This window comes from Balaenoptera ricei, chromosome 20, assembly GCF_028023285.1.
Source record: "Balaenoptera ricei isolate mBalRic1 chromosome 20, mBalRic1.hap2, whole genome shotgun sequence".
Taxonomy (NCBI): Eukaryota; Metazoa; Chordata; class Mammalia; order Artiodactyla; family Balaenopteridae; genus Balaenoptera; species Balaenoptera ricei.
This window is the reverse complement of record NC_082658.1, coordinates 63,442,090-63,469,236: the sequence shown is the minus strand read 5'-3', so window position 1 is coordinate 63,469,236 and position 27,147 is coordinate 63,442,090. Positions and strand designations below refer to the sequence as shown.

At 60.7% G+C, this 27,147-nt stretch overlaps 2 protein-coding genes across 2 annotated transcripts in view; both read right to left on the bottom strand.

The window, feature by feature from the left end:
• Positions 1 to 424: 424 nt before the first annotated feature.
• Positions 425 to 4,005, bottom strand: RASD1 (ras related dexamethasone induced 1). The gene is made up of 2 exons (XM_059906669.1): positions 1,832 to 4,005; positions 425 to 1,603 (listed from the first exon to the last, which is right to left on the bottom strand). The coding sequence occupies exons 1-2, from the start codon at positions 2,115 to 2,117 to the stop codon at positions 1,059 to 1,061; spliced, it is 831 nt and encodes a 276-aa protein (XP_059762652.1). The 5' UTR covers positions 2,118 to 4,005; the 3' UTR covers positions 425 to 1,058.
• Positions 4,006 to 5,444: 1,439 nt separating this feature from the next.
• The window catches only part of PEMT (phosphatidylethanolamine N-methyltransferase), a 45,855-nt gene continuing 24,152 nt past the window's right edge, over positions 5,445 to 27,147 (bottom strand). Inside the window, exons 3-7 of the mRNA XM_059906670.1 lie at positions 14,283 to 14,398; positions 10,178 to 10,323; positions 8,281 to 8,392; positions 6,004 to 6,078; positions 5,445 to 5,705 (exon numbers count right to left, since the gene is read on the bottom strand). Of these exons, the coding sequence (XP_059762653.1) occupies positions 5,648 to 5,705; positions 6,004 to 6,078; positions 8,281 to 8,392; positions 10,178 to 10,323; positions 14,283 to 14,398 (507 nt within the window). The 3' untranslated portion in view covers positions 5,445 to 5,647. The remainder of the gene's footprint in view (positions 5,706 to 6,003; positions 6,079 to 8,280; positions 8,393 to 10,177; positions 10,324 to 14,282; positions 14,399 to 27,147) is intronic.

Below are 27,147 nucleotides of genomic sequence, written 5' to 3'. Positions count from 1 at the left end.
AGGGCCTGAGGGACCCCTTGAACCGTCTGTGGGTTCCAGGTTTGGTGACGCTTTGTTGCCCTGGGCCTGTGCTGAGTATAGGACGGCGCTGGCCGGTCCTGGAGGCCCTTGGGGCTGGGCCAGTGGGCAGACTAGGCAGGTAAACAGTTGGAAAGATGCATCTCTAGGAAGGACCCTTAAGTCCTTTACTTCTGTCCTGGCATTCCAAGGAATGGCTCCCCAGACGGAAAGGCACCCAGTCATCTGGGGCTTTTATGGGGCCTTTTCTCCCAGGGGGGCTGAAGCTGTTTTCAGAAAGCCAGGGTTATTTTCCAGTTCTGGGGAAGGGGATTCTAATTCCACAGAAGTAGAAACCTGCCTCTCCCTTCTCACCCTTCCCCCTTCCACCTATTTCTAAAAGCAGAGGAAGCATGGTTTTCCATTTTAAGTTATTTTATTTTATATTAAAAAACCAGTAACAAGACTAACTTCAAAGACACAGTACAAACACCTAGGTAAGATTTTGTTCATGTCCAACGGTGACACCAGAACTACTATAAAGTGCAAGGTTTATGTTTTGCTTTGTGCAGTTGCACACACATGTAAACAAGTCACTCCCTACGATCGGACCCCGCCCTCAGTTTCAGGCCAGCTGTCATGGCAACCCGCAATCACAGATAATGCCCCGTTTGTCCTGGCCCTCCAGCCGGCAGGACCCATTGCTGAAAGCCCAGTGGTGGCTGATTAACTCCCATTCCCACCCCCATTCTTAGGTCTTTGTGAGAAACAAGGCAAATTCACCCTCTGCTGGGCGAGTGGGGCTAGCAGGCGCCAACGGGGGATCGGAGGTTGGGGGAGCCCGGGCTCAGCTAGCTCTCTTTCCTTCTGGAGCAGATGATGGTCCCTTCTCGGTTCCTTTGAGTCTCCCCAGTGAACAGGCTGGAGCGCTGGGAAGGAAGACGCCCGTCCGCGCGCGCGCGCGTGCGCGCGCACACGGGGCTCGGGACACACGGCCCGGACACTAGACTCTTGGACAAGAGGGCCTCCTGAGGTTCTGCGCCCGCGCGGGGCGGGAGTTCCTAGCTGATAACGCAGCGTTCCTTGTCCTTGGTCTGGCCGCCGCCGCTGGCCTTCTCGCGGATGTACATGAGATCGCTGTGCACGCTCGGCCTGCGCGCCCAGGGCGCTAAGATGCCGAAGGCGTCGTCCCGGTCGCCGCCCGCTCGCCGCAGCCTCTTGCCCCGCAGCGCCTTCTTGTGCAGCGCCTCGCAGTGCTGCGCCGATACCTGGCGGTGCAGGTCCGGGCTCATCTCGCGCGGCAGGTTGGCCATGGCGAAGAGCGCGTGGAACATCTGGTCCAGGCGGCTGTTCCTCTTGGCCGAGATCTCGAAGTAGGCGCAGCGCTGGGGGTCGGCGCCCACCAGCTGCTCTATCTCGCGCTGCTCCACCTCGCGGTAGAAGTCCCGGTCCCCCTTGTTGCCACAGATGACCAGGGGCACGTCCACGTTCTCCTTGGTTTTGTTCTTGAGGCAAGACTTGGTGTCGAGGATCTGCCGCTTGAGCCTCTGCACCTCCTCGAAGGAGTCGCGGTTGTCCAGGCTGAACACCAGGATGAACACGTCTCCTACGGGGAGCAGAAAAGGAGAGGGTGAGGGCAGCCGCCAGGGGACAACTTACGCGGGCTGACTTTGGGGCCTCCCGACGCCGGGGCTCCGGCCGCCGCGAGGGTCGCGCCGAACTCTCCGCGGACTGCGCCTCCAGCCCGGGCGTCCGGGCGCCCGGGGACGAGGGGTCCCCGGCACTGCGGCGGCGCGCTCCTTCCCCCGCCCGCTGCCCGGCCGCCACGGCTCACCAGTGAGGATGGAGAGGCGCCGCATGGCGGGGAAGGGGTGGTTGCCGGACGTGTCGAGGATGTCGAGCTGGTAGATCTCGCCGCGGATGCAGTAGAACTTGCGGTGGAAGTCCTCGATGGTGGGCGTGTAGGCGTCCTCGAAGCGGCCCGTGAGGAAGCGCGACACGATGGCCGTCTTGCCCACCTTGGACGAGCCGAGGACCACCATGCGGTAGCAGTTCTTGGCCGGGATACTCAGCTCCGAGTCGCTCTGGCACATCTTCTTGATCATCGCGGCCAATTTCATTGAGCAGAGGGACCGCGGGGGCGAGCGCGGGGCCGCGAGACGAGCCGACTGTGGCTGGGGGCACGGGGCAGAGCGGCGGGGCCGGCAGAGCGGCCGGGCGGCGCGGCTCGGGTTCGGGCTGCGGCTGCGCCTGGGCTCTAGCTCCCGGACAAAACCTCTGCCTCTCAGCGCCCAGCGACTGCCCTTATATGCAGCCCACGTGGCCGCCCCGCCCCGCGCCCGCCCAGCCTCTGCGCGTCATGGTGCGCACGCCCGCGGGCCCCGCCGCGCCTTCCCTCCACCTCCGCGGGCCGCTGCCCGTTCCCGCTCGCGGGGCTCGGGAAGGAAACGGTCCAGGGTCTGCCTGCGGCTATGGGCACGCGGACCCTGCGCTTCTCCGCTGCGCGGGGCTCAGCGGCCGCAAGGGCGTCGGGGACGGAGTCCCGGCTGTGCCTCTGACCTGGGGCAAGGAACCCCCCCTCCCCCGCCACCGCAGCACTCACACGCGCGCACACTCACTTTCTTTGGGACGCAATTTCCCCAGAGAATAACGACACTGGGCAGCGTGATGGCATGTGCTTGCCTGGTGCCAGGCACCGCGTCCGGGCTCTGCGCACCTTCTCACCAGCTCTGCGAACTGGCCCAGCGTAAGCCCCTTCGCGTCCCAGGCGGGTTTTGCTCCCGGGCGGCCGTGCCAGCGCGAGGTGGGCGCCGCGCGCTTCGGCCGCCAGAGTGCAGCAGAGGCCCCGCCGCCAGAACGGGGAGCCGTGAGCGCCACGCTCAGGGCTGGAGTCAGCGCAGCCAGAGCGTCCCGACCCCGCGTTCTACCGCAGGCTCAGCTCCTTTCTCCCAACCAGAGATCCGCTGGATCCTGGCAGGGGTTTTCAGCCAGAGGCTGTCCCGTCATCTTCCCGTCGGAGACTGGAAGGACCAGAGGCTTGCCCTTCCGAAGTCAGTCTGAGGCCAGTGTCCCCTCCCTTCCCCATAGCATTTTGTGCCTTTGGAGTCCCGTGGGCCAACATTCCCATTTTTATAGCTGGGGAAGCTGGTCTCGAAGCCAGAGTGAGCCTGAATGCTGTGTGGGTATCACAGCGGTCTCTGGCCTTCTCTGGACCTCGGGTTCCTCTTCTGGAAGATGGTGGTCTGGCTCTGACTGGCTGAGAACTTGCGAACTGTGTAGGGGCAGGACCTGGTAATAACAACAATAGTAAATGACCCACGAGGCCGCAGGACAAACCAGGGGGCGGGCAGCAGTAGATCAGTAACCAGGAGTGGGCTGCTGCCGAAAGGCTGGGGAAGAGGCTGCCAGGGCTGGCCAGCTCCAGCCTGGAGCTCATGGAAAAGCCATCGCTCCCCGCGGTGACGGGCGAGGCTCTCTGATTTGGGAGAAAGCCAGGGTCGTTAGCTGTTGCCACCCCCCGACCCATCCACGCAGGTCGGAGCTGTGGGCAATGCTGGGGTGCCAGCCTGCGCCTCTAGCTGTTTACGCAGGGCCTCTGGACTCTCATGGGCTTCTCGGCCAGCCCTCTGTGACCAGGATCCCGGCAGAACCTCACAGCCTCTGCAGGGGGACCAGAGAGTGTTTATTCCATGTATTCCATGCCAGGCACTGTTCTTAAGTCCTTCCTCGTGGCACCCTTGAGGGGTGGGAACTATTACTCTCTCCATTTTACAGATGGAGAAACTGAGGCAAGGGAAGTGACTTGCCCAGGGCCCACAGCTAGTAACTGCAGGGTCCAGGGTTTGAACACAGCTCTCCCTGGGGAGGTCAGTGGGCCAGGACCCAGGCTAGAGTCAGAGCCTCCCTCCCCCCACCCCAGGTCTGGCCCCTTCCAGCTGGTGACAGCGGCGGGTACTGAGCCCAGCCTGGGTGCTCAACCTTCGATTCCTGGCACCTGGGCCCATCCCCACCCACACATGCCAGGTTCTAAGACTTGTTCTCCCAGGTCAGCCAAGTTCATTAGGCCCTGAGCACACCTGTCGTTCTTTCCCCAAAGTGTGCCCCTCCCCCCCACCATTGCATTAGTTCTAGGTTGTCCAGGTTTACGATGTTACCAGTGATCTCGCTTCCTATGCTTGAGCGCCTGCCTGTATCATTTCCTTGCAGTGAAGCAATTCTCCAGCTCAGAGTGGAATGGGAACCTCTTAAACCATTTGGCCAGAACTTGGGGGTGGGCTGGGGTCGGACAGCTGGACGCCAGGGCAGGAAGTGTCCACCACAGCCTGGTCTGCTGGCACAGAGTTGTTTAGAAGGTTCTTGAAAGCCGTGTTTGAGGAGTGCCGGGCAGGCCCCGTCGGGGGGCGTGCGGATGGATGCTTGTGCAGAGCGCCAGCCTGCCGCCCGAGCCCACCCCCAGCAGCTCCTTGCCCAGAGGGTCCTGTGTCACCCCGGCCCACAGCCACACCTGACGAAGAGGACAGGGCTACACGGAGCTGGGTCTCCCCTCTGACCTCGCTTCCTCGGCAGTTCCCTCCTCATTTGTGGGCTGCTCCCAGCACAGCCGACCCTCCCCAGTCCGGGCCCACCCCTCACGGCGGTGTGACCCGCGGGTCAGGGGCCCGGAGGTGCTCGGTCTTGCCCTGACAGAGGGACGGCTTAGGCCATGGGGGCCAGCGCGTCCTCGAAGGCTGCGGAGGATGTGTGTGCAGAGGTGCCCGCGGAGGGGTGAGCTTCCTGTCCCTGGAGGTATGTGAGCAGAGGCGTTGGGTAAGATCAGCCTCCGTGCCTCCTGTGGCTCCTGGAGCCCGGAGACCTCTGGAACCCAGACACCAAAGGGCGCCCTTGAGGCGCTCCACGGCGGGGTGGGGGCCCAGCAGCTCCGGTGCCCAGGGCGGGCACGGCTATGGCAGCCACTTCACAGGGGAGAACACAAGGCGCAGGGCCAGGCGCACAGATAGAGCACACCTGTCTGCCATCCTGAAGGGAGGAAAGGTGAGTTCTGTGCCCTTGGAGGGCTGGGGGCTGTGCAGGGGAGGCCGGGCCCAAATGGGGGTCCTTCCCCGTCCCCGTGGCTCTGCGGTCAGGCCTGGCAACCGGCCCCGGATGGCCCCACAGCTGCTCCTTGTGGCCACGCGAGGTCCACGAAGGATTAGGAGAGAAATGTCAGTAACCAGAGACACGGGGTTCAGCAGGGGGGTGGGGGAGGGCCCAGTGCTTCCCACCCAGGCCCCGCCGGCCCCCCACAAGGGGCAGAAGTGGGGCGAGGCTGGCGGCACAGGAGGCCCAAAGGCCTGGGCAGTCCCCCCCATTCGGCGTGGATGGCGGCGCCCCTCCTGGCTCACCGACCCCCCTCCCAGACCCCAGCCTGCCCCTCCCCGGCCTGGACAGACAGAGACCAAGGTGGGGGCTGGGGTCAGGCGCCTTTATTGGTCAGGACATGGTGGGTGGCAGGGCAGGGGGCTCTGGGGCCACACGGCGCCTTCCAGGCCCCCAAGCCACGTTTCCAAGGCACTGGACAGCCCAGGCCGGGCACCGCTCTCCCCCTCCCCTCAAGGGGCGTGTGCTCTGGGCAAGCCCGAGGTGGGGACCCTCACGGAGTGGCCACGGGCCGTCAGCTCCTCTTGTGGGCCTGGGAGGCTTTCTGCCGGTAGATCTCAGCGGTGAAGGGCCTGCGGGGGTGGGAGAGAGGCTCACTTAGCTGGAGTCGAGGTTGACGCTGCCACCCAGGCCCCCCCACCCGGCGTGGACGGGCTGAGGGGTCCGTGTGGGAGCAGGAGGGTCCAGCACCACCTGCCCGGCACCCGGGCCGCCCTGTGCCCGCTCTCTGCTGCTCGCCGGCCACCCTGACGGTGACTCGGCGTGGCCAGCTGCCCAGGCCCCAGGAAAGGCCTTGCAGGGAGAGGCAGGGCTGGTGCAGGTCACGCGGACGGTACACGGCAGCCCCGGCCCGAGACGGCGCCTACTCACTCCTCGTACAGGATGGCGACCGTGTAGATGAGCGCCACCACCGTGGTCAGCAGCAGGCCGGTGGGGCTGGCGTGCCTGCAGGGAAACGCGGGTCAGGGGCAGGCCCGGGTCCAGCCTTCTCTCGGACCGGGGCTCCACGGTCCGGGCCCTGACCCGGGGACCAGCTCGCCACTGCCCGTCCAGGCCCGGCGCCCTGTCCGCAGCCCTCCAGCCCCAGCCAGGAGCTCAGAACAGTGACGTGGGGAGGAAGGAATGGCTGGCCTCCCCAAATCACTTGGGTGGTCAGCATGTCCTCTTCTGCCCAGGAGGCTGTCCCGGGGCCAAAAACGCTCTCCCTGCCCACCAGAGGCGATGTTCTCAGGCTGTTTTCTAGAAATGGGTCCAGGGCCGCCAAAGCCAGGCGGAGCGTCCATTGGGCCCCTTCACGGGCTCTCTGCTGGTGACTGCTGCGGGGGCTGAGCCCCTGCATAGACGGTCGGGGAGGAGCGAGGGAGGGGAGCTGGCTGGTGGAGCCCAGGAGCCAGAGGGGAACGTGAGCCCCAGGCCAGGGGCCCCGAGGCAGAGGGGCACGAAGACACACGAATACCCTTTGGGGACCCTCTGCCCTGCCCACTCCCCTCCCGCTGGGACCTCACACTGTCCATCTGGGGGCTCCAGCAACAGTGAAGGTTAAGTGTCCCCTATGAAACTGCCAACTCCCGTTCCATGGGCTCCATTCAAATCAAGCTTGAGAGCAGACCGGGCCACTTGGCCCTCGGCACTGCCCCGTGGAGATGCCAAGGCCACAGATGCGTTGGGGCTGAAATGAGATCTGCCCTCCTGAGGCTCTGCTCGCTGGCCCTGGGCCCTGGTGCTGTTTCCTGGAGTGGGCAGGGCTTCCCCCACACAGCCAGGCAGCCCAGGAGCTGGGGAGGGGCAGGCTGGAGCCCCCCACCCAGGGGACCTCAGGGCCAGGGCTCTGTGGCCACAGTATCCCTAAGGCTGGCGGCCCCTGCCTGGGAAGCCGAGTTAACTAGGCTCGACGGAGGCGAGGGTGGGGGCAGCCGGCACCTGGTCAACCCCGACACAGGCCCTTCTCCGTTCTGTCTGCGTGAACTTTCCCACCTTCAAAGACCTGTCGCACCTAACAACCTATGTGGAGATGATCATCCCACACTGCAGATGAGGAAACTGAGGTCCACAGTGGCCCACATGCCAGAGCCCAGGCCTGGCCCCGAGCCTGGGGCGGTGGTGGGGTTGGTCCCAGGGACCCGGCTGGGCATACTGGGCAGGGGGCGTCTCCCTCGGGCTGACAGGCCCAGAGAGAGAAGGCCCGGTTCCTGGTGCCCCCAGAATCCCGCTGCTCTGGGCCTTCTGGGGCTCCCACACACCTGGTTGCTTGGGTACCGGGAAGGCCCATCCGTGGGGCTGCAGGTGGGGACAGATGGGCTGCGGAAGGCCTGGGGCAGCCCTGCTGGGTCAGCGTCTGGCGCCCTGGGTAATGGCTTGTCTCTAATGAGCTGGGGTTGGGGGGTGTCCCGCAGACCCACAGATGTCCCCCTAGCTCCTCGTCACTCAAAGCCCAGTGATTGGATCCTGGGCCACCCCTGAAGGTGGGGCTGGGAGGGGACGTCTCGCTCCAGACCTTCCACCATTGAGATTCATTCCTTTGGGTCCTGTCGCCCTTCTGGTCTCTGGGAGCACTGAAAACCTTCTAGGTAAGTGGTTTTCAAGCGTTCAATAAAAGCAGAACACTTTCTACAAAAAAAACTTTCTATGGAAGAAGTCCTCATCCAGAAAATGGACAAACGGGAGCTGCTCTGGGGGGCGAGCGGCGTGATGCCCTGTGCCAGCCTCCTTGACGGCGGGTCGCTTGCTGGTACCCACAGCCGGCGATGCAGGCGGCGGTCGGCACGGGGCCTCGTCCGCAGGGCGCGGATCCCTGCAGCCTGGCCGTGGGCAGGGAGCCTCGCAGCCCCAACGTGCTAGCACCGGGTCAGCAGGCCCCAGGCCAAGAACAGCTTTTACAATTTTAATTGTTTTAAAAAATCAAAAGAATATTTTGTGACTCGTGAAAATTACGTGAAATTCTAATTTCGGTGTCCGTGAACAAGGCAGTGGGGCCCCCAGCCACAGCCATTCCTTCACCTGCCTGCAGCCCGGGAACCTCCCACTCTTGTAATAGGGAGTTTGCCGACCCCTGTCCTAGGAAGGGGACCCTGACCAGTGCCCTGGACTCCACGGTGGCACGAGAGCTGACCCATCGCCCAGGCGGCGCAGGGGGAGCCCGGGACTTACATGATGGCCCAGCCCAGGTAGTTGGCCGTGCTGCCCCAGTACATGGGGTTGTCTAGGATGCTGAACGGGAACGTGGTCACTCTGGCCTCCTTCAGGATCCCGAAGTAGTCGCCTGTGCACAGGGTAGGCAGGACGGGGGGTCACATCCTGGCCACCCCATCCCAGGCGGAGGGGCCTGGGGTCCCCAGGCGCAAGGCACTGACTGAGTCCCCACGCCCACCCACTCCTGCCTCTGTGCCTTTGCACATGCCGTTCCCCCCGCTTGGGGTGCCTATTTCCCGCTCTCCGGACACCTCTCCTGCTCTGCCGTCTCCCTCAGCTCACATCCCCTCCTGTAGACCCTTCCCGCCACACCGTCCAAGGCAGGCCTGCCTGCTATTCACCATCTCTGCCCCCATCTCCTCCCTTCTCCCCCCGCTGGGCTGCCCCCCACCCCGGGCCCCACCAGCCGGCCTGGAGCCGCTCACAGGGGAGCGTGTGGCCGCCCCGAGAAGCCTCCCCTAGAGGCATGAGACACAGGCACAGTGTCCAGCGCAGCCCGGCCAGGGCATCGCCCCCAGGGCGCAGCACTGCTCACTAAGGCCCCCTCTCCCTGACGTCCCTTGAGCTCCAGGCACAAGTAGGGCAGGAGGAGTGGCAGCGGCGTCATCGCTGTCTGGGGACAGAGGGCTTGGGGCCGGGGAGCCGCGGGAACCTTTCTTCCCGGGGGCACAGAGACCAGCTTTGGGGTGACTCACGGGAGGGAAATGGCCGCCGTGCCCTAAATCCCTGAGCCCGTGGGCCCCTTGAGTTTCCAGACCGTTTCTCCGCGGCGGCGGCTGGTATCTGGGCCCTTCCCCCTCCCCCCTCCAGACCCTCCGCCGCCCCACCCGCCGCCCTCTGCTGTGGGGCTGCTCACCCCTGCTCTCCTGACCTGAGACGACAGCACCACCCTTCCCTCCCCCTCCTGAGGCCCACACCGTGGTCCCCGCCTCCTCCCTGCCCCCCAGCCCATCTCGGCCCCACCGGTCGCCGCCTCGTTGCTGGGAGACCACGCCTGTGGCCCCCTCCTCCGCAGGAGTGACACCTCAGTCCCCTGCATGGCTCTCGGGACACGTGTGACGTGGCCCCCGGCTGGACTTCCACTCCGGCCCCACTGGCCCTTGCACACCAGCCCCCCGCCCTCCCGCCCACGGCCCTGCGCCCCACCCCTCCTGGGTTCCGCCTGCACCTGCACCTGCACACCCTCTTCTAGCACCGGGCTCCCTCCAGCTGCTGCCGGGTCCTCGCCCGAGTGCTGGTCCCCAGAGGACGACAACTCTCATTTGCCTTCCGAGGGTCTTCTGTGGGACCCCTGCTGCAGCCCGCAGAGCCCCAGGCCGCCCCAGGCACTGCAGGGAATGGAGGCCAAGACTCCACAGCTGGCTGGGGCGAGGGGAGGAGGACCCAGGAGCCCCTGACCCAGGCCGTCAGAGCCGGGTCACCTCCCTGTGCCCCGTGTGCCCGGAGGGCACTCTCTGCAGCAGTGGCCCCCTCCCCGCCCCAGTCCCGGGGCTGCCCTGGCCCCTGCAGCCCCCACCCCGCCCCCGGGCTGCTCCCCTTCGCGAGCTTCCAAGCTGCTGGGAATTGACGTCAGGAGGACATCCAGCCAGGCCAGCACTGGGCTCCCAGCCCCAAAGCAGCGGAGCCGCAGGCGGTGGGGAAAGCAGAAGGCGAGCGCCCTCCATCGGTCGCCAGCTCCGGCTCGCAGCCCGCACACAGCAAACAGAAATCCCGCCCTTCCTGGCGGCCAAGCAGCTGGATGGGGTTTGAGAGCCCGGCCCCCCAAGCCGAGCAGGGCAGACCAAGGCCTGGAGGAGCAAAGGCGGCCTGGAGCTGGTGGTAGCAGGGCCCCGGCCCCCCGCCCCGGGGGTCTTACCTAGGAAGGTCCCGGTGAAGCCCAGAGCCAGGAAACTGGAAAGGACAAACACGCCGCCCACTCCCAGGAGTGCCAGGCCCACGCGGTAGGCCAAGGGGTTGTCCAGGCTCTGCATCCTGGGCTGGCTCAGCATGGCCTGCGTGAAGCTGCGGGGCAGGGGACGGGAGAGACAGGTCACTGCTGTGCGGAGGGACCACCCTGCCCTTCCCGCCCCCGCTCCCTGGGGCCCCCAGAGTAGCCGGGCCAGGGGTGTCGAACTCGGGGCAAGGCGGGTGCCGAAAGCGAGTGAAGTGGGCTGCAGGGGGGCCGCCCGAACTACGTTCAGCCCGTGGAGAACAGCGGCGCCTCCTGCCCCGCGCATCTCCCTGGCCCCGGCCCACGCCAGGCAGCAGGGGTCACAGCACATGTTCAGCAGCCAGAGGAAAAGCAGCCCCCTCCCCTCGCCTCCCCTCCCCGCAAGGGAAGAAGGGGGGCAGGGAGGGAGGGAGAAGCGTCTGTTTGAACAGCAAACAGGACGCCGTGGGCAGAGGCCTGCATGGTGACCTGTCAAACAGGGGCACACGTGTGTCAGGGCACACCTGGCCACCGGTCACGCTGCCCACACCCCCTGCTCTCCACCCACCCCTCCTGCTGCCTGGGCTCAGGGTCACCCTGCAGCTCCAGGCTGAGCCGCTGGGATTGGCTCAGGGCCGCGCACACCCGGTGTTGTGCTAGGTGGCCGTGCCCGTGCCCGCCCCCCCCCCCCACCCGCGGCTCTGAGAGACCAGCAGCCTCCGCCCCCTCCCACCTCTCCTGTCTGCAGGTGCTGGAGTGGGAGGAGCCAGGCGTGGGCAGCAAGTGGGCCCTGGCCTGCAGGCCCCTGGCTCCTTGGCCACCAGAGCGTTAGGGACCACGCGGCAGAGCGAGTGTGCGTGAGCGTGAGGGGGGGAGGGGCTCAGGCCTCCACGCGGATGACCCGCTGCCGCTCAGCCCCCGCCCGGGCTGACCCCCGACCCCCAAACCTAGGGCAGCGAGGCATGCCGGGTCCCCTCTGGCCACCGCTAGGCCGCCCGCGGCCTGGTGCGCCCACGGCCCCAAGTTCTAGTGAGGGACACCGCATGGCGACCCGATGGAAGAGACGTGGGCTCGGGCAGAAAAGTGGCACTGGGTTCAGACAGACCTGGGTGCCCCAGGCTCAGTTTTCACCCCTGTGATGGTGACACTGGGAGGTATGTGACCCGCTGGGCTCTGCCCACAGAGCTCAGGGACAGCTGGAGGGACCGGGGAGGGAGCTGAGGGTGACACCACGAGATGAAGCAGGACAGGCACGCTGGGCGGGGCCAGAGCTGCGATCCCACGGAGGAGACGCAGTTTCTTTTGGGGTTTTCTGCGCTGGGGGTGCGAATGGAGAGGCTCATCCATTTGTCTCTAGTTCTGCTTTTAAAACCTGGACTGAGCTTTCGGTCACCAGTGTGACAAAGCTGTCTGCATTCTGCTCCCCAGAAACCCCAGAACATGGGTGGAGGTGGGGAGGGGTGTCCCGCTCGGCGCCCCTTTCTATCCGCAGCCGATAAGCCCTGGGAACTCCGGCCGCTCGGGGACGCGGCCACGACACCATCTCGGGCTCGGGGCACTAAGCGCCCCTTTCTTCAACCCACACCAAGCAAAACTGTCCACGAAAGTAGCATCTGACAGGCTCACTTGTTTTTTCTAATACACATTAAAATAAGCGTATAACCACAAAATCAAAAAAAATGTTCACCTGGGTAACATTTTCCACCTGTGAAAAATCATGTGGAATTTAGGGCTCTGATGCTGTACTGATTCTGTACATTTGATCAACACATCACCTTTCCAAAGTGTTCCCCAAACCCATCACAGCCAAGAGAGGGCCTGTCGGTCTTACACATCCGCCCGGTCGGGGAAGGGAAGGGGGAGGAGCCCAGGCTGATACAGGCTCACCGTGCTCTGCATAACCCCACAACCCCTCCCCTGGAGGGTGGGCCGTGAACGCGGGGGGGGGGGGGGCAGTACCTGGTGGTACGAGGTCAGGGCATTTCACCCAAAAGGTTACCCTGGGGCCCTTTCAAAGAGGCTGTGGAGGTCAGAGAGACTCTCCCGCTGGCCTGGAAGAAGGCGCCCGCCCTGCTGTGGGGAGGGCACAGACTCTAGGGTGAGGGCCTCGGTCCTGCAGCCACAGGAGCTGAGTCCTGTCCCCCGCCCATGAGCCTGGGGGAGGCCCCACCCGATCTCTAGGTGCTCCCCCTGCACCGGCTGCCCGCCCTGCTCTGCCGTGAGCTGCCCCCGTCTGTCTGCCCCGCCCACTGCTCCTTCGTGCGGCCACTCGGCCATCAGGCCTGTCCTGACCGTGTCCTTGAGCAGCTCCAGCTGGACTCTGGTGCAGCAACGGCTGGCACCCAGATGGCCACAGGGACAGAGCCGCCGGTCCACACGCAGGGACCCGCCCTCAGGCAACGAGCACACAGGTGTGGGGGGAGGCTTGCTGCCCCCAGCACCGCCCGGCTCCTGCCCGCTGCGCCTCAGCCCGTGACTGACCCGACACCCATTCACGTGGTGAGGTCCTGAGCGTCACAAAACTATACCTTAAGATGGCTGAAACGGTCAATTTTAGTAATGTGTGTTTTACCACACACACAGAAAACCCACCTGCAGGAACCACATAAAGCGACAGGTGAAGGGTGCTAGGGAAGGGGACGGGACTCCCACAAAGCCCCTCCGCAGAGCCCCAGGCAGACCACCCAGACCTGTCAGCAGGGGGCAAACGGGAGGAGGACCCGAGAGGGGAGAAGAGGAAACAGGCCTGCGGGGGGCAGGGGGGGGCGTCCTTTCTCTCCACCTAAATTCCCTGGGTGGCCAGTTCAGCCAGACACCAGGCCTGGCCGGCACTGACACAGGGGCCTGGACGGTGGGAGAGGGCGCTGGACCTGGGGTCACTTCCTCCCAGGCCTCCTAAGGGCCCAGGACACAAGAAGAAACAGGGGGGACAGGAAAGGGCCGTCGGCCCTCGGGGCTTGGCCCTCGGGGTACAGAAGCGGGACGGACAGGGAGAGGGGCTTGTCTAAAGGCTGGGCTTGGGTCGGGGCCCCAGGGGGGCCCCCTTCAGCCCTTGGGCCGGCCGGGCTCTCCATCGCCTCACCCTCCACCCCTCTGCTCCCCCGGCCCCCGCCTGGCTGCCCACCTGGGCGCAGCCCACCTGCAGGGCGGATGGACCGTCAGCCTCCACCCCACAGAAACAGCAGCTGGGGCTGGCCCAGGGTTCTGGGCCAGCAGATAGCAGGCTGAGGAGAGACCGACTGGGGTTTTCTCTTTACATCTCGGACTCAGGAAGCCAAGAATGCAGAAGTCTAGAACTGGAAACAACACATCATTTTAGGGAAAAAGGCAGCAGGTCCTGTATCCTGAAGAGACTGATGTTTCAGGAGCTTTAAATGCCTCCTCAGATATAGCCAGGAAGAAAGGGGCCGTCGGGGATGGAATGTGCCCACTCAGGCACTCACGCATTCGCTCACTCATTCATTCATTCATTCACTCATTCAGAAGGGCCAGAGTGTCTGCAAAGGCTCGTTAGGGAAGAAAACAGGAAAAAAATCAGTCGAGCCGAAGGGTAGCACCTGGGCTGGCAGCCCAGGTGGGGCCGTTTGGGTCTCCTCCCCCCCAGGCTGAGTTTCCAGGGAGTAACTGGGGGAGGAAGGCCAGAGTGCAGCACAAACGCACCAGCATCCAACCCCGAGGGAGGGTTTCAGGAGCCGACACAGAGCCGGCCGGGCTGTCCTCCCCGCTCCCCGCCACGGTCACTGCTCGCTGCCCTCCGCGCGGGCGCCTCTCAGCCAGCAGAGCCGGGTGGGCGAGGTGAGCCCAGCTCAAAGCAGCCCCTGCACAGTGAAAGCCAACAGTCCATCCGTTCGCTCCCTGGTCCAGTCATCCGTTTGCGCCCCCCGCACCCCAACAGCTCGCGGCTCCCGTTTTCCTTCCACGTCCCGGGTGCTGCCTGACCCCGCACGAACCTTCCCGGGCGGCTGGGAGTCTCGTGGAGGGGACGGGGTTCCGTGCGGTCAGGCTGCCCCTCCCGCAGGCGCCCGGGGTGGGGTGGGGTGGGGGGCCTTACCAGTGGGAGCGCAGGACGTTCAGGAGCAGGATGGCGCCGCCCAGGGTGTAGCAGGCCAGGTGGGGGGACCCGAAGGCCCTGCTCAGCTTTCGGGTCTTATGTTCCCATCTCGCGACCTGCGGAGCGGAGAGAGAAGCAGCCTGCGCGTGAGGCCTGCGCGGACGGTCACGGTGCAGCGCGGGAGCGGGGTGGAGGGCTCAGGAGGAGGGAGGATGGGGGGATGCGGCTGGCGGCCGGGGGTCTCAGCCCAGCCCCGTGGGGCGTCCACCCTGCGAGTCCTGTACGGACGGGCCACAAGGTGCTCCCGGAAGCAGCCTCTCCCGGCACACACGACAAACACGGGGGTGGGGGCGGCCCGCTGCCGCCCTGGCTTCCTCTGCCCACGGCCCGGCACACACTCGGGTCGCCCACTGCATGACACGGGACTGCGGAGGGCAGGGAGCCTCCGGACGTGGCCCAGCACCACCATCCACGGGGCGCTCCCACCGGGCCCTGGGCCCTCAGCCCCAGCCCCCAGTGCGCCACCAAGAACAGACTTTCAAGCTTTTAATTTTTAGCCACAGAAGCCTTCCTGTATTTTTTCGAACTCGTCCCGCCTGAAATCTCAACCCTCGGCAGCTAGCAGTGGAGCCAAGTTGAGGGCGGGCTCCTCAGCTCCCTTCCCGCCTCGGCCGTCTCCACGGCTGCCTGCCTGTCCCTGTGGCACGAAAGCCAGCCGGGCCAACCTGCTCTAAGTCGGGAGGGCGTCTGGGTGGTCGGCCTTCGGGACAGGAACCTGCACACGTTTCCTTCTGGGGCCCCTGGGGGACAGTCCCCTCCAAAGCAGCTGGACCAAGGGGGACCCACCGAGGGGTGAAGGGAGGTCCTTGCAGGGTGACTGTCCGTCGGGAAAGTGGACGCAAGTGTCCTTGGCCAGAGGAAGCAGCCTGCTTTCACACATGGACCCGAGACTCAAGCCACAAGGGTGGACGGGACGTCCAGGCAGAGTGAGCTGGGAGGGGCGCTGACGTCCCAAGAAGCGTGGGATGTCAACGCCAATAATAAAAATCACAACCGTCGATTCAGCACCTGACAATTTAAGTGCTTTTACCTGCGCTCACTTAACACTCAAAACAAGCCTGGGCCGATAGCACTGATGCACATGGATGCAAAAATCCTCAACAAAATACTAGCAGACAGAATCCAGCAGCACATTAAAAGGATCATACACCAGGATCAAGTGGGGTTTATCCCAGGGATGGAAGGATTCTTCAATATACGCAAATCAACCAATGTGATAAACCATATTAACAGATTGAAGGAGAAAAACCGTATGATCATCTCAATAGATGCAGAAAAAGCTTTCGACAAAATTCAACACCCTCCAGAAAGTAGGCATAGAGGGAACCTACGTCAACATAATAAAGGCCATATATGACCAACCCACAGCCAATATCGTTCTCAATGGTGAAAAACTGAACAGCTGATTCACTTTGTTATACAGCAGAAACTAACACACCGGGACTTCCCTGGTGGCACAGTGGTTGAGAATCCGCCTGCCAATGCAGGGGACACGGGTTCGAGCCCTGGTCCGGGAAGATCCCACGTGCTGTGGAGCAACTAAGCCCGTGCGCCACAACTACTGAGCCTGCGCTCTAGAGACTGCGAGCCACAACTACTGAAGCCCGTGCACCTAGAGCCCACGCTCCGCGACAAGAGAAGTCACCGCAATGAGAAGCCCGTGCACCGCAATGAAGAGTAGCCCCCGCTCGCCGCAACTAGAGAAAGTCCGCGCGCAGCAGCGAAGACCCAACGCAGCCAAACATAAATAAATAAATAAATTCATAAAAAAAAAAAAGAAACTAACACACTGTTGTAAAGCAATTATACTCCAATAAAGATGTTAAGAAAAAAAAAAGAAAGAAACAAGCCTGGGGTGGGTGGGATGAGGTCCGTTTCCACGTCAGGAAGACGGGGTCCCTCAGAAGTGCCTGGGGGGGGGGTCACTCAGCCACAAAGAGGAGCACCCGAGCGCCCCTGAGACTCCAGGCCCAGTGTCTCTTCTATCTGCAGGGGCCCAGTGTCCCTTCTATCTGCAGGAGCCCAGTGTCCCTTCCACCTGCAGGGGCCCAGTTGTCCTTCAAACATGCTGTCTTTGTCACAAAACCTTGTTCCTGGTATGGGATTTCAAGATGCAGCTTTAACGGCTGTTGAGTTTTCCTCCCAGCTGACGCGCTAACGCTTTCAAAAGGACACTGAAATCGGTGAGAAACCACGTAGTGCCACGTCCTCACCCCTCCTGCAGGCCCGGTGCGGGAGCACAAGCCCCGGGGCCCAGACCCAGAGCTGCCGCGTTTGTCGGTGCGGGCATGTTCCGCGCTCTCCTCCCACCCCGAACCGGCCACCCCCCGAACGGGGCACGTGGACGAAGTGTGGTCCATCCAGAGGACGGCTGTCGTCGGCTTCATGCCGAGCAAGAGGAGTTTCCATCCTCACAGAGGCCTGGAGGGCAGCGCCCACCCACGGCGACGAGTCAGAGCAGCGGTGGCTGGGCTGGGGACTGACTAGGAAGGGGCGGGAGAGGACGTCTGGGGAAGGAAGGGCTCCCTCTTGATCAGGGCGGTGGTGACACAGGCGTATACATTTGTCAAGACTCAAACTACATTAGAATGTGTGCACTTTATTGTATACACACTCTAGCTCAGTAAAGCAGCTTTTTAAACATCCAATCCCTGTAGAATCTGAGCTCTAGGGACAGATGAGAACGGCCACCCACGCCACCTACCCGGGCAGACTCTTCTGCTCCCAACACGCCGGGTCCGGCCCCTGAAGGAGGGGTCTCTCCCCCGTATCCAAGGGGGCCGTGACCGGCTGCACCCCAGCCCAGAGCCCTGGGCAGCAGAGGGGGCCGAGCTTCAGCCGAGCGAACCGGGCGCTGGGGCCTCCGGACTCCGGGCTGGGCCCCCCGCTGCTCTGCGGACGGTGGAGCGTCTTTCCACCAAAGGCCCTTTGGGGACCACTCTGCCCGCCTTGGCCTCCCAGATGGCCCCCCAACACCTGCTCCTTCACCTGGGAAACGGCGGGGTCATGACTGCACTTTCTGAGCAACCCAGAGACGAAAGGTGGGAGACGGAGGGGGGGAAACAGCGAATCCGATTCACCAACAGCTGTCTGCTTCCCGGTTGGCCAGCCTTAGACGGGTTGTTATTTCAAGGCAATCAACAGAGCGGCAGCCAGGAGCCTTGCTGGGTCCGAGGTTAATGTCCCGCTTAGCCTTCCTCGGGGCCCAGCTGCACACTTCATCGGATTAGGGGCCCGGAAGCAGGCAGTGGAGCTGACCACAGGGGACTGGCCACCGAGGGCTGGGCTGTGAGATGATGCGGGTCAGCGTCCCGTGGGCCGAGAGTGACCAGACGCTCTGCCGTCGCCGCTCCTGACTTGGCGTGGCCTCTAGATTGCCAGGACCCCAAAATGGAGATGTCCTGGCCCAAGCCCTGGCCCTACCCCACACTCATGTTCCCTCTCCCTACGGCTGCCAGAGAAACACAGGCCCCCAGGTAAACCTGGATTTCATATAAAGAACAAATAATTTAATACAAGTTGCCCCAAATGTTGCTCCAATTTGTTGTTTCCCTGAAATCCAAGTGAACTGGGCTGGTTCTGCGTTTGCCACCTTGGGCCACCCTGCCCACACCCCTGGCAGGGTCACCAGCTCACCTCTGTAACGGGTAGGCCTCTTCCCCAAAATGTTGATTCTTTTTTTTTTTTTTTTTGCAAACCTCTCCCCAGAATCTGGGCCAGGAAGGAGGCTGTTGGGGCAGGAGGAGGGCTGGGATGGATGGAAATCGAGGGAATTAGTCCCTGACCGCCAGCCACCAGCTGTACATTCCCTCAACCGAGTCAGCAGGGAAGTGCGACAAACGGGCCAGTGACTCCTTATCCACCTCCCAGTGTGGGGGGAAGACCCAGCGGGCGATGGACGGCCACACGCCAGCACCAGCGCCTCGTCCGGGTGGAGAGGGCCCCTCCCCCAGGGGCCCTGATTCCAAGAGCAGCCTCTGCGTCTTGGTCACCTCTGGGTCCCACTCGGCCACACTGATGGTGCTGGGTCTGCCTGTAAAGGAGGTGGCTCTGTTCCCCCCGGCAGCCCGGGGCCCGCGTCCTGGGGCTCAGAGGGCGTAAGGGTAGCCCAGAGGTGTTTTGGTCAAACCCACAGCATTTAAAAATAGCTGTCCATCAACAGAGGAACGGATAAAGAAGATGTGGTACATATATACAATGGAGTATTACTCAGCCATGAAAAAGAACGCAATTGGGTCATTTGTAGAGACGTGGATGGACCTAGAGACTGTCATACAGAGTGACGTTAAGTCAGAAAGAGAAAAATATCGTATATTAACGCATATATGTGGAATCTGAAGAAATTGGTACAGATGATCTTATTTGCAGGGCAGAAACAGAGACACAGACGCAGAGAACAAACGTATGGACACCAAGGTGGGGAGGAGGGGTGGGATGAATTGGGAGACTGGGATTGACATATGTACACTATTGATGCTATGTATAAAATAGATAACTGGTGAGAACCTGCTGCATAGCATGGGGAACTCAGTGCTCTGTGGTGACCTAAATGGGAAGGAAATCCAAAAAACGGGGATATATGTATACGTGTAGCTGATTCACTTTGCTGCACAGTATAAATTAACACAATATTGTGAAGCAACTATACTCCAATGAAAAATAAATAAATAAATAAAAATTAAAAATTAAAAATATTTGACCCAACAATTCAACACCATTTAGAATTTCCACATTAAAACCCAGGCATCTGGGGCTTCCCTGGTGGCGCAGTGGTTAAGAATCCTCCTGCCAGTGCAGGGGACACGGGTTCGAGCCCTGGTCCGGGAAGATCCCACATGCCGCGGAGCAACGAAGCCCGCGCGCCACAACTACTGAGCCCGCGCACCTAGAGCCTGTGCTCCGCAACAAGAGAGGCCACCGCAGTGAGAAGCCTGCGCACAGCAACAAACACCCAATGCGGCCAAAAATAAATAAATTAATTAAAAAACAAAAACCCAGGCATCCAATTTGAGGTGAAAAATCTGGACACTGAGGCTATGGGGGCCCCCACCCCGCACGGCAAGCCCGGGGTGGGAGCAGGCGTCCCGTGTGGGGTCGGGCTCCTGCAGGCTCATGCGGGGGGCGGCAGGGAGGCAACGCCCACATGCCCGCAGGACGGGCAGCCCCATTAACCGCAGAGCCGACTCGCCAGTGTCCACAGGGAAGGAGAAAAAACACGTTCCCAGGACACGCGAGGCGCTTGAGCTCGGAGCCACCAGCTTTGCAGGGCACTGTGTCCCAGCACTCAGAGGAGGCCTGCTGGGTTTGAGGCCCGGGATCAGAGTGTTGACGGGTAACGTCATTGACTCAGGACCTGGAACTCCTGTGTGTGAGCCAGGGGGGCCGCCGCGGGCTCAGCAGGCCCGGACCCTGGCCAGTTGTCACAGACTGTGTGCCCGTGGGCCGTGTCCTCTGCCTGAAACGCCAGTGGTACCGACCACAGACAGCCATAGGGACCGCATGCTCGCCCAGGGCCAGGGAACGGTGTGTCCCCTGGGACACGCTCACACAGGAGGCTGACAGCCCAGTGGCACCTGTTGGAACCAGGACCCGCCAAGCAGCCCGCACTGTCCAAGCATCTCACTGGGGACGCAGTGAGCGTGGGTGACAGCAACTGAAACGGGGCATGGGGGTGAGGCCACAAGGACAGAGATGGACTCGGGGGGTCTTTTCAGGGCCTGTGGTCCACAGAGCAGAGAAAGTCTCCAGCGCTGGAAGCATGAGAAGCCCTTCCTCTCAATCCATCCACCCACCCACCAAGCGCCCATCTCTCCATCCGTCCAGCTCTTACTGGGGGACCTACTACAGGCCTGATGCTGTGCTAGAATGTTCTCTTGAAAAGAAAAGGGGGAAAAAACACAGGCAGTAAAAGTGCTTGCTTTGATTGGTACATGCAATTTAACAGTGATACTCAAAGCCAGGACGGGTCCACAGGACAAGAGCCAGGGCAGCAGCAGGAGCCTGTGCCCCGAGCACCTCCGCAACGCGGCGGGGGGCTGCTCTGGACGCCCCCAGCCTCTCGGACGCCCCACGTGTCCTCGAAGTGAGGCCCGCGAGTGGAGTGGGGCAGCTGACTGTTGGCCGCGGACCCAGCGCCCGGGGGACAGCAGGTGGGCGGGGATGCTGGGTCGCGGGTCGCCCACGAGCTCCTCCGCCTCCCAGCCGTGTGACCCGGGGGCATCGCAGCCCCTCGCTCTGCCTCAGTTTCCTGACCCGGAAGAGGGAGCCAAGCAGCGATGCCGCACCTCGTAGCGCTGCCGTCAGAGTTCGGGAGTTGACGCGTGTCTGGAGGAGACTGCGGCGCTGTCTGCCTCCTTCTGGGGGGACAAGCGGGGGCGGCGGAGGGGCCGCCCGCAGGTGAGGGAAGCCTGCTGTGCCCAGGCCCCGTCTGCCAGAACCTCCCACCGCAGCCCCCGCGGCCCCGGATCCCGCAGGAGGGAGGCCGGCCACCGTCTAGTCCGGGCTCTCCAGCCGGGGGCCTGGGCGTGTTCCGGGGCTCAGTAAACATCCCCAAACGGAAGCAAAGGCCAAGTGCTTCTGCATTTGTAGCTTTTGCTAAGAAGAAGCCAGAGTTTCCTTGCGTTTTTCAAAGGGGCCCACAGCCCAGAAGCACGAACCACCCCTCCTGCTCGGGTGGCGGTCCCCTCCCGCCAGACACACAGCTGCTCCAGCCTTCTCGCCTTCTTCCTCCTGCCCGCGATGCACGCCACGAGCTGCCCTGGACCACCCAGCACAGCCAGAACCTCCCTGCACCTGGCTCCACAGTCAAGTGGCATCCCACCCCTGTCTGTGCTCCGTGTCATACCCGCAGGCGAGGCAGCCAACAGAGGGCCCCTGCGAGCGCTGATCTCCACGCGCGGATGGACGCGGGAACGCACGACAGCTCAGCGGCCTCCCACCCAGCCTGCTGGGTGAGGGGCTTCCCTGCAGCGGGGCTCGGTGGGGCCCGCCCAGCTGGTTCCATCCAAACGTGGGCGACGGCCTGGCCTGGAGGGACTGGGAAGGGTGGGGGCGGGGGGGCTCCACGAGAGGGAGTCCCAAGTCGTGCCCTGTCACACAGGGTGGCGTCCAACAGCTTCCCCCAGCCAAACTGCCCCTTCACCACTGTCCCTGCGCTCGCTCAGCCATCACCTGCTCACTGGACACCTTCCACCAGCTTGTCCAGGGAATACATCAGTGCTGAACGGCACGCAGTCTTCCCCCAGTGGTGAATTCACATCTGGACTTGACTGCCTGGGAGATGGCCCCCAAATCCTACTGCCCACCCCAGACAACCCGAAAGGTTCCCGACGTGGCATGACGGAGGTGAAGCATCACCATCTGCAACTCCTAAATGAGGGCCCAGGAAACTCTATCATCAGGGACAGGGCAGAGCAGCTGGCCGTGAGGGTCAGGCTGACCTCCTGAATCCATGGTCAGTCTCAGGGTCACGCAAAGTGGTGCTTCCTGACGGCTGGGACAGGTAGCGTGACCTGGAGGGGCAGGAACTGGCACTTTGCAGGGCAAACGGTGAAATACTGGCAATTTCCCATGCTTCAGCCGAACATGCAGCACATTTACAAAGTGTTCTTTATAACTATCAGGTTCAGGAAATACAGAGGAACATGTTAAAAAGCATCACAAAGATATAATCGCTCAAACTCAGAAAATTCTACTGGACAAATGACTCAGTTTCTTCCATAAATAAATGACATGGAAACAAGGGGTGGGACACTGGTCTGGGTAAAAAGGGCTCGGGAATCACATCGACGGAATGCAATGTGTAGACCTTATTCGGATCCGGATTCAAACACACCAACTGGAACAAGATACTTTTGAGACAATTGGGGAAAATTGAACATGGGCTGAGTACTGAATGGTATTAAGTTATTACTGCTTGTCCTTTCTACTTCCAGCTAAGATGGATGGAGCTTAGCCTCTCACCCGAAACAACCAAAAACAAATATACAAGGGCTTTCCAGACACCAGACATGAAGGAATGAAGGACACTGATTTAAACCTAACCCCATCAATAACATTAAATGCTAACGGCCAAACATCTCAATTTAAAGGCAGAGATTGTCAGGACTTCCCTGGCGGTCCAGTGGTTAAGACTCTGCACTTCCACTTCAGGGGGCTCGGGGTTGATCCCTGGTCGGGGAAGTTCCACATGCCATGGGGTTCAGACAGAAAAAAAAAAAAAAAAGAAAGAAAAAGCAGAGATTGTCAGATTGGATAAAAAAGCAAGATCCAACTGCATGCTGGCTCCACAAAATACACTTTGCTTGTAAAGATACAAACCAGATCAAAGTAACAGGCTAGCACAAGAGACATCCTTCTAACACTGGTCAAAAGGAGAGTGAGTGGGCTTCCCTGGTGGCGCAGTGGTTGAGAATCCACCTGCCAATGCAGGGGACACGGGTTCGAGCCCTGGTCTGGGAAGATCCCACATGCCGCGGAGCAACCAGGCCCGTGCGCCACAACTACTGAGCCTGCGTGCTGCAACTACTGAAGCCCACACGCCTAGAGCCCGTGCTCCGCAGCAAGAGAAGCCACCGCAGTGAGAAGCCCGTGCACCACAACAAAGAGTAGCCCCCGCTCGCCGCAACTAGAGAAAGCCCGCGCGCAGCAACGAAGACCCAATGCAGCCAAAAAGAAATTAATTAATTAAAAAAAAAAAAAAACGGTAGAAATTAGTTTCAAGTGCGCACAGGACATTTACCAAGATAGACCATGTGCCGGGAAATAAAACTAGTCCCAGTAAGTTCAAAAGAATTATACATCACACAAAGTGTGTTCTCTGACCACAATGGAGTTAATTAGAAATTAATAACAGCAAGATCTCTGAAAAAAATGCCCAAACGTCCAGAGACTAAGTAACACATTTCTAAAAAAAAAAACCACTCACGGGAAAAAGAAGAAATGGAAAGGGAAACCAGAAGGATTTTGACTTGAACAAAAATGAAAGCACAACATACCAGCGTCTGTGGGATGCGGCTGCTTGGGAGGGTTTATGGCACTGAACACCCACAGGAGAGAAAGAAGGAAGGTCTCCAATCACTGGTCTCAGCTCCCACAAGAAACTAGAGAAAGAAGAGAAAAGAGAAAATGAAACCCATGTAAGTAGAAGAAAGTCTGAAGTGGGAATCAATGACAGAAAATAGAAAAACACTAGAGAAAAATCAATGAAACCATGAGATGGTTCTCTGAGAAGATGAATAAAACCTCTATTCAGACTGATCTGAATAGAGATCAAGGAAAAAAGACACAAAGGCAAAAAAAGGAACACGTGAACAACTTATACCAATGAACTTGATCAAAGCTCACTCAGGAAAAGAAGCAGAGAGTCTGACCACGCACTATACCCATCAACATATTTTAACATATAGTCAAAAACCTTCACGAGAAAAAGTTCCAGGTCCAGACGGCTTCACTGGTGAATGCTACCAAACATTTAAGGAAGGAATTATACCAATTATGTACAAACTCTTCCCAAAAACTGAAGAGGAAGGAACAGTCTCCAATTCATTCAGTGAGGCCAGCATTAGCTGACACCAGAACATTGCAAGAAAAACTAGAGAAAAATACCCCTCCTGAACAAAATACAAAAATTCTAGACAAAATGTTAGCAAATTAGCAAACGGAATCCAACAACATACTAAAAGGATAATACATCATGACCGAGTGAGATTTATACCAGGAACAAAAAGTTGGTTTAACGTTTGAAAACCAGTCAATGTAATTCACCACATAAACAAAGTAAGTAAGAAAAAACACTACGATCGCCTTAATAGACATGAACATTTGACAAGAATCCAACATACACTCCTGACAGAAACTCAGCACATGAGGAGTAGCGGGAAACGCCCTCGTCCTAACAAAAGGCATCTTGGAAAACCCTACAGCTGACATCACCCCAGATGCTCCCTTAGACCAGGAAGAAGGCATCATGTCAAGTAAAATGTGACACACGGTCACCTACATAAACGCTGATGAAATCGACAAATAATGCCAGACTGGCACCCCGAAACCTGTGAAGCTTCGCTAAGAATTTTAAGAAAAGACCTCAATAAACGGAGAGATACAGAGTGTCCGTGGGTCCAGAAACTCAGTATTATGAAGATATCAATTCTCCTTGATTAGTCTACAGATTCAACGCAAACCCAATCAAAACCCCAACAGGCTTGCTGCAAATCGACAACCTGAATCTAAAATTCTCATGAAAGTGCAAAGGACTTAGAGTAGGCAAAACGACTGAAAAAGAAGGACAAAGGGAGGCCAAGTCGACAGATTTTGAACCGTATCATAAAGCAACTGTGACCAGGACTGGGGGTGCTGGTGCCAAAGCGGACAAACAGACCATCGGAACAGAACAGGGAGTCCAGGAATAGACCCACGTGTGTAAGGTCGACCGATCTGTGACAAAGTATAAAGGTCATTAATTCAGGGGGCAGGGGACAATGGCACTGGGCGTCATGTGCAGAACCCAGAACTCAGATCACGTACAAAAATTAACACAAGTGGGTTATAAATCTAAACATAAAACCTGAAGCTACAAAATTTTTAGAGGAAAACAAACTAGAAAATCTGTATGACCTCGAGTTATGCAGTGATTTCTTAGACATACCGCGAAAAGCACAATTCGTAGACGCGGAGATGTGATGAATGGTCGGGTTCCGGCTGATGGCTGGAGGGCGGGGCTGTTGTCGCTCCCCCCGGGGGGCGGGGAGCAGCCCCCAGCGCCCACACCAGCTGCCCTCCACCTGCACAAATGCCCGCCAGGCCCCCTCAGCCCTCCGGCACGGCCCACGGCGTCCCCTGCCACCTCCTCGGCCTCCCTTCACCCACGAGACCAAGTCACAAGACTCCCTCCTGCTCCTGGGCCCTGGGTCCCCTGCATCTCCTCGCCCCCTGCTGACACCCCCAAGAGGGCAGATCCCGTCCAGTCAGGTCCCCAGGCCCCTTCTGCCCAGGGTGACCAAGGTCACCTCACCAGGGCAGGACACAACTGCCGCCCCTGCGCCGGCCCCCCAAAGGATCACTGTTGTGATGTCGATTAATCACACTCTGCCTCCTGGACCCCTCTCCCGTCCCTGATGTTTGCCTCTGGGGGAAGGAAAGGGACCCGGGGGCTCTGCCCCCGTGGAGCCCACCAGCCTCGGACGGGCCAGCCCTGGACCGGGCAGGCGGGGGACAGACGGCTGGTCCAGATCCTGGCTCTGCAGCGGGGCCTCGGGCCAGGCACTCAGGACGTGGCGGGGCTGGCGAGGGTCCCCCCCCCCCCCCCCGCCACCCGGCCTCTGGGCGGCTCTGGGTGCCTTTGTTGACTCGGAAGATGGTCACAGCTGTGACTCGGGTGGGACCTCGTCTTGGGGTCCAACCTGCCACTGCAGGGAGTCCGGGAAAAGGGCCTGGGAGCTCTCAGCCAGCAAACCCCTCAGGGGGCACGGCTTGGCTGTGAGGACCGCTCCCCACCTGCCCCCCCGCCCCCCCCGGGCAGCCCATCCTGTCTGAGCTGCTTTCCCTGTGCCTGCGACGGGGTCGTGCAGGAGGATGCCGGAGGGACCCCACCCATGCACATCTGGAGGAAGCAGGGAAGCCGCCAGCCCCCCACAAGAAAGCCCATCACCCCCTCAATAGGCCATGAGGCGGCCACGTGGCCCGAGAGCCCCAGGCTGGGGCAGGGGGCACCCGTGGACCCAGCGACACAGTCCTTGCTTAAGCAGACCAAATACCTGTTTTTCAGTTTTACATAATAAATACACTAACGGGGCAGGGAGAGGAGGTTCTTTATTGAACGATCCGCTTGCTCGGGGATTCGTCTAAATGTGCTGGTTTTCTCCCTACACTTACAATGTGTGAGTTACGCACAGCTCTTTAGGGTCTTTTTAAACTTTTAAATGAAACAAGGCCCACCTGTAGGAAGCCCCTGAGAAAATAGCCGTGGAGTGAGTGGCTCTTCAACTACTAACCAAATACAGTGCACAACCCGGTCTGCCTGATTTGGTCAATATTTACATGGACTTCAGCCTCGGAAAGGAAATTGGGCCGTGCTGGCGCTCAGCTGGGGAGCTGTCTAGCTACGCGGGTTCGATAGGCAGCTGGGCCCCCTCTGGCATCGCAGGCGGGTGGGCGGGACACGCCACCAAGACCAGCGCCAACGCCAGTGTCGGCACAGCATCTGCACCTGTGGCCAGACGGCTTTTTTTCTTTTTTTTCTGAGTTAAGAGTAGTTTATTTTAGAAAGGGAGACTATTTTAGGTCAGCTTTAGAGGTAAAAGTAAAATTTTTTTGAGACAGGACACTTCCCGTCGCCCTGGAAAGCTCCCCGCGCCCCCAAGCCCCTGCCCCACGGCCCCTGGCCTGGCTTCTGCCCCGTCCAGCCTTCTCCAGCGTGTGTGGCCACCAGTCCGTCCAGGGAGCTGTGCGTGGATGGACCATGGCCAGCTTACGCACCCCAGCTGGGGGCCCTGCGTCACGGGCTCTGCTAGTGTCAACAGAGCTGCTCCCAGGATTCTGTGTGCACGCGCATCTGCTGGGCTGAGGGAAGCGAGCCTTCAGCGGTCTGGGCACCTGTGCCCACCCACCCCGTGCTGTGCGACCCCAGGAGGGTGGCTGGGAAGACTGACCAGGCAATGGCAGGGGACCCTCAGGGGGCACTTCCCACAGTCCACAGCCCGAGGCCCAGGTGGGGGCAGGACGTGGAGCCGACAGAGGGAGTGAGGCGCCAAGGCCTGGGGCATAGAGACCCCTTCCTGAGCCTGGACAGAGACACAGGAAGGAAGGG

Bases quoted from the DNA above. Each gene is read 5' to 3' on its own strand.
- RASD1 (XM_059906669.1), bottom strand. From the start codon at position 2,117: ATGAAATTGGCCGCGATGATCAAGAAGATGTGCCAGAGCGACTCGGAG. The intron at 1,604-1,831 runs GTGAGCCGTGGC...TGCTCCCCGTAG, and splicing joins GCGCCTCTCCATCCTCACTG to GAGACGTGTTCATCCTGGTG.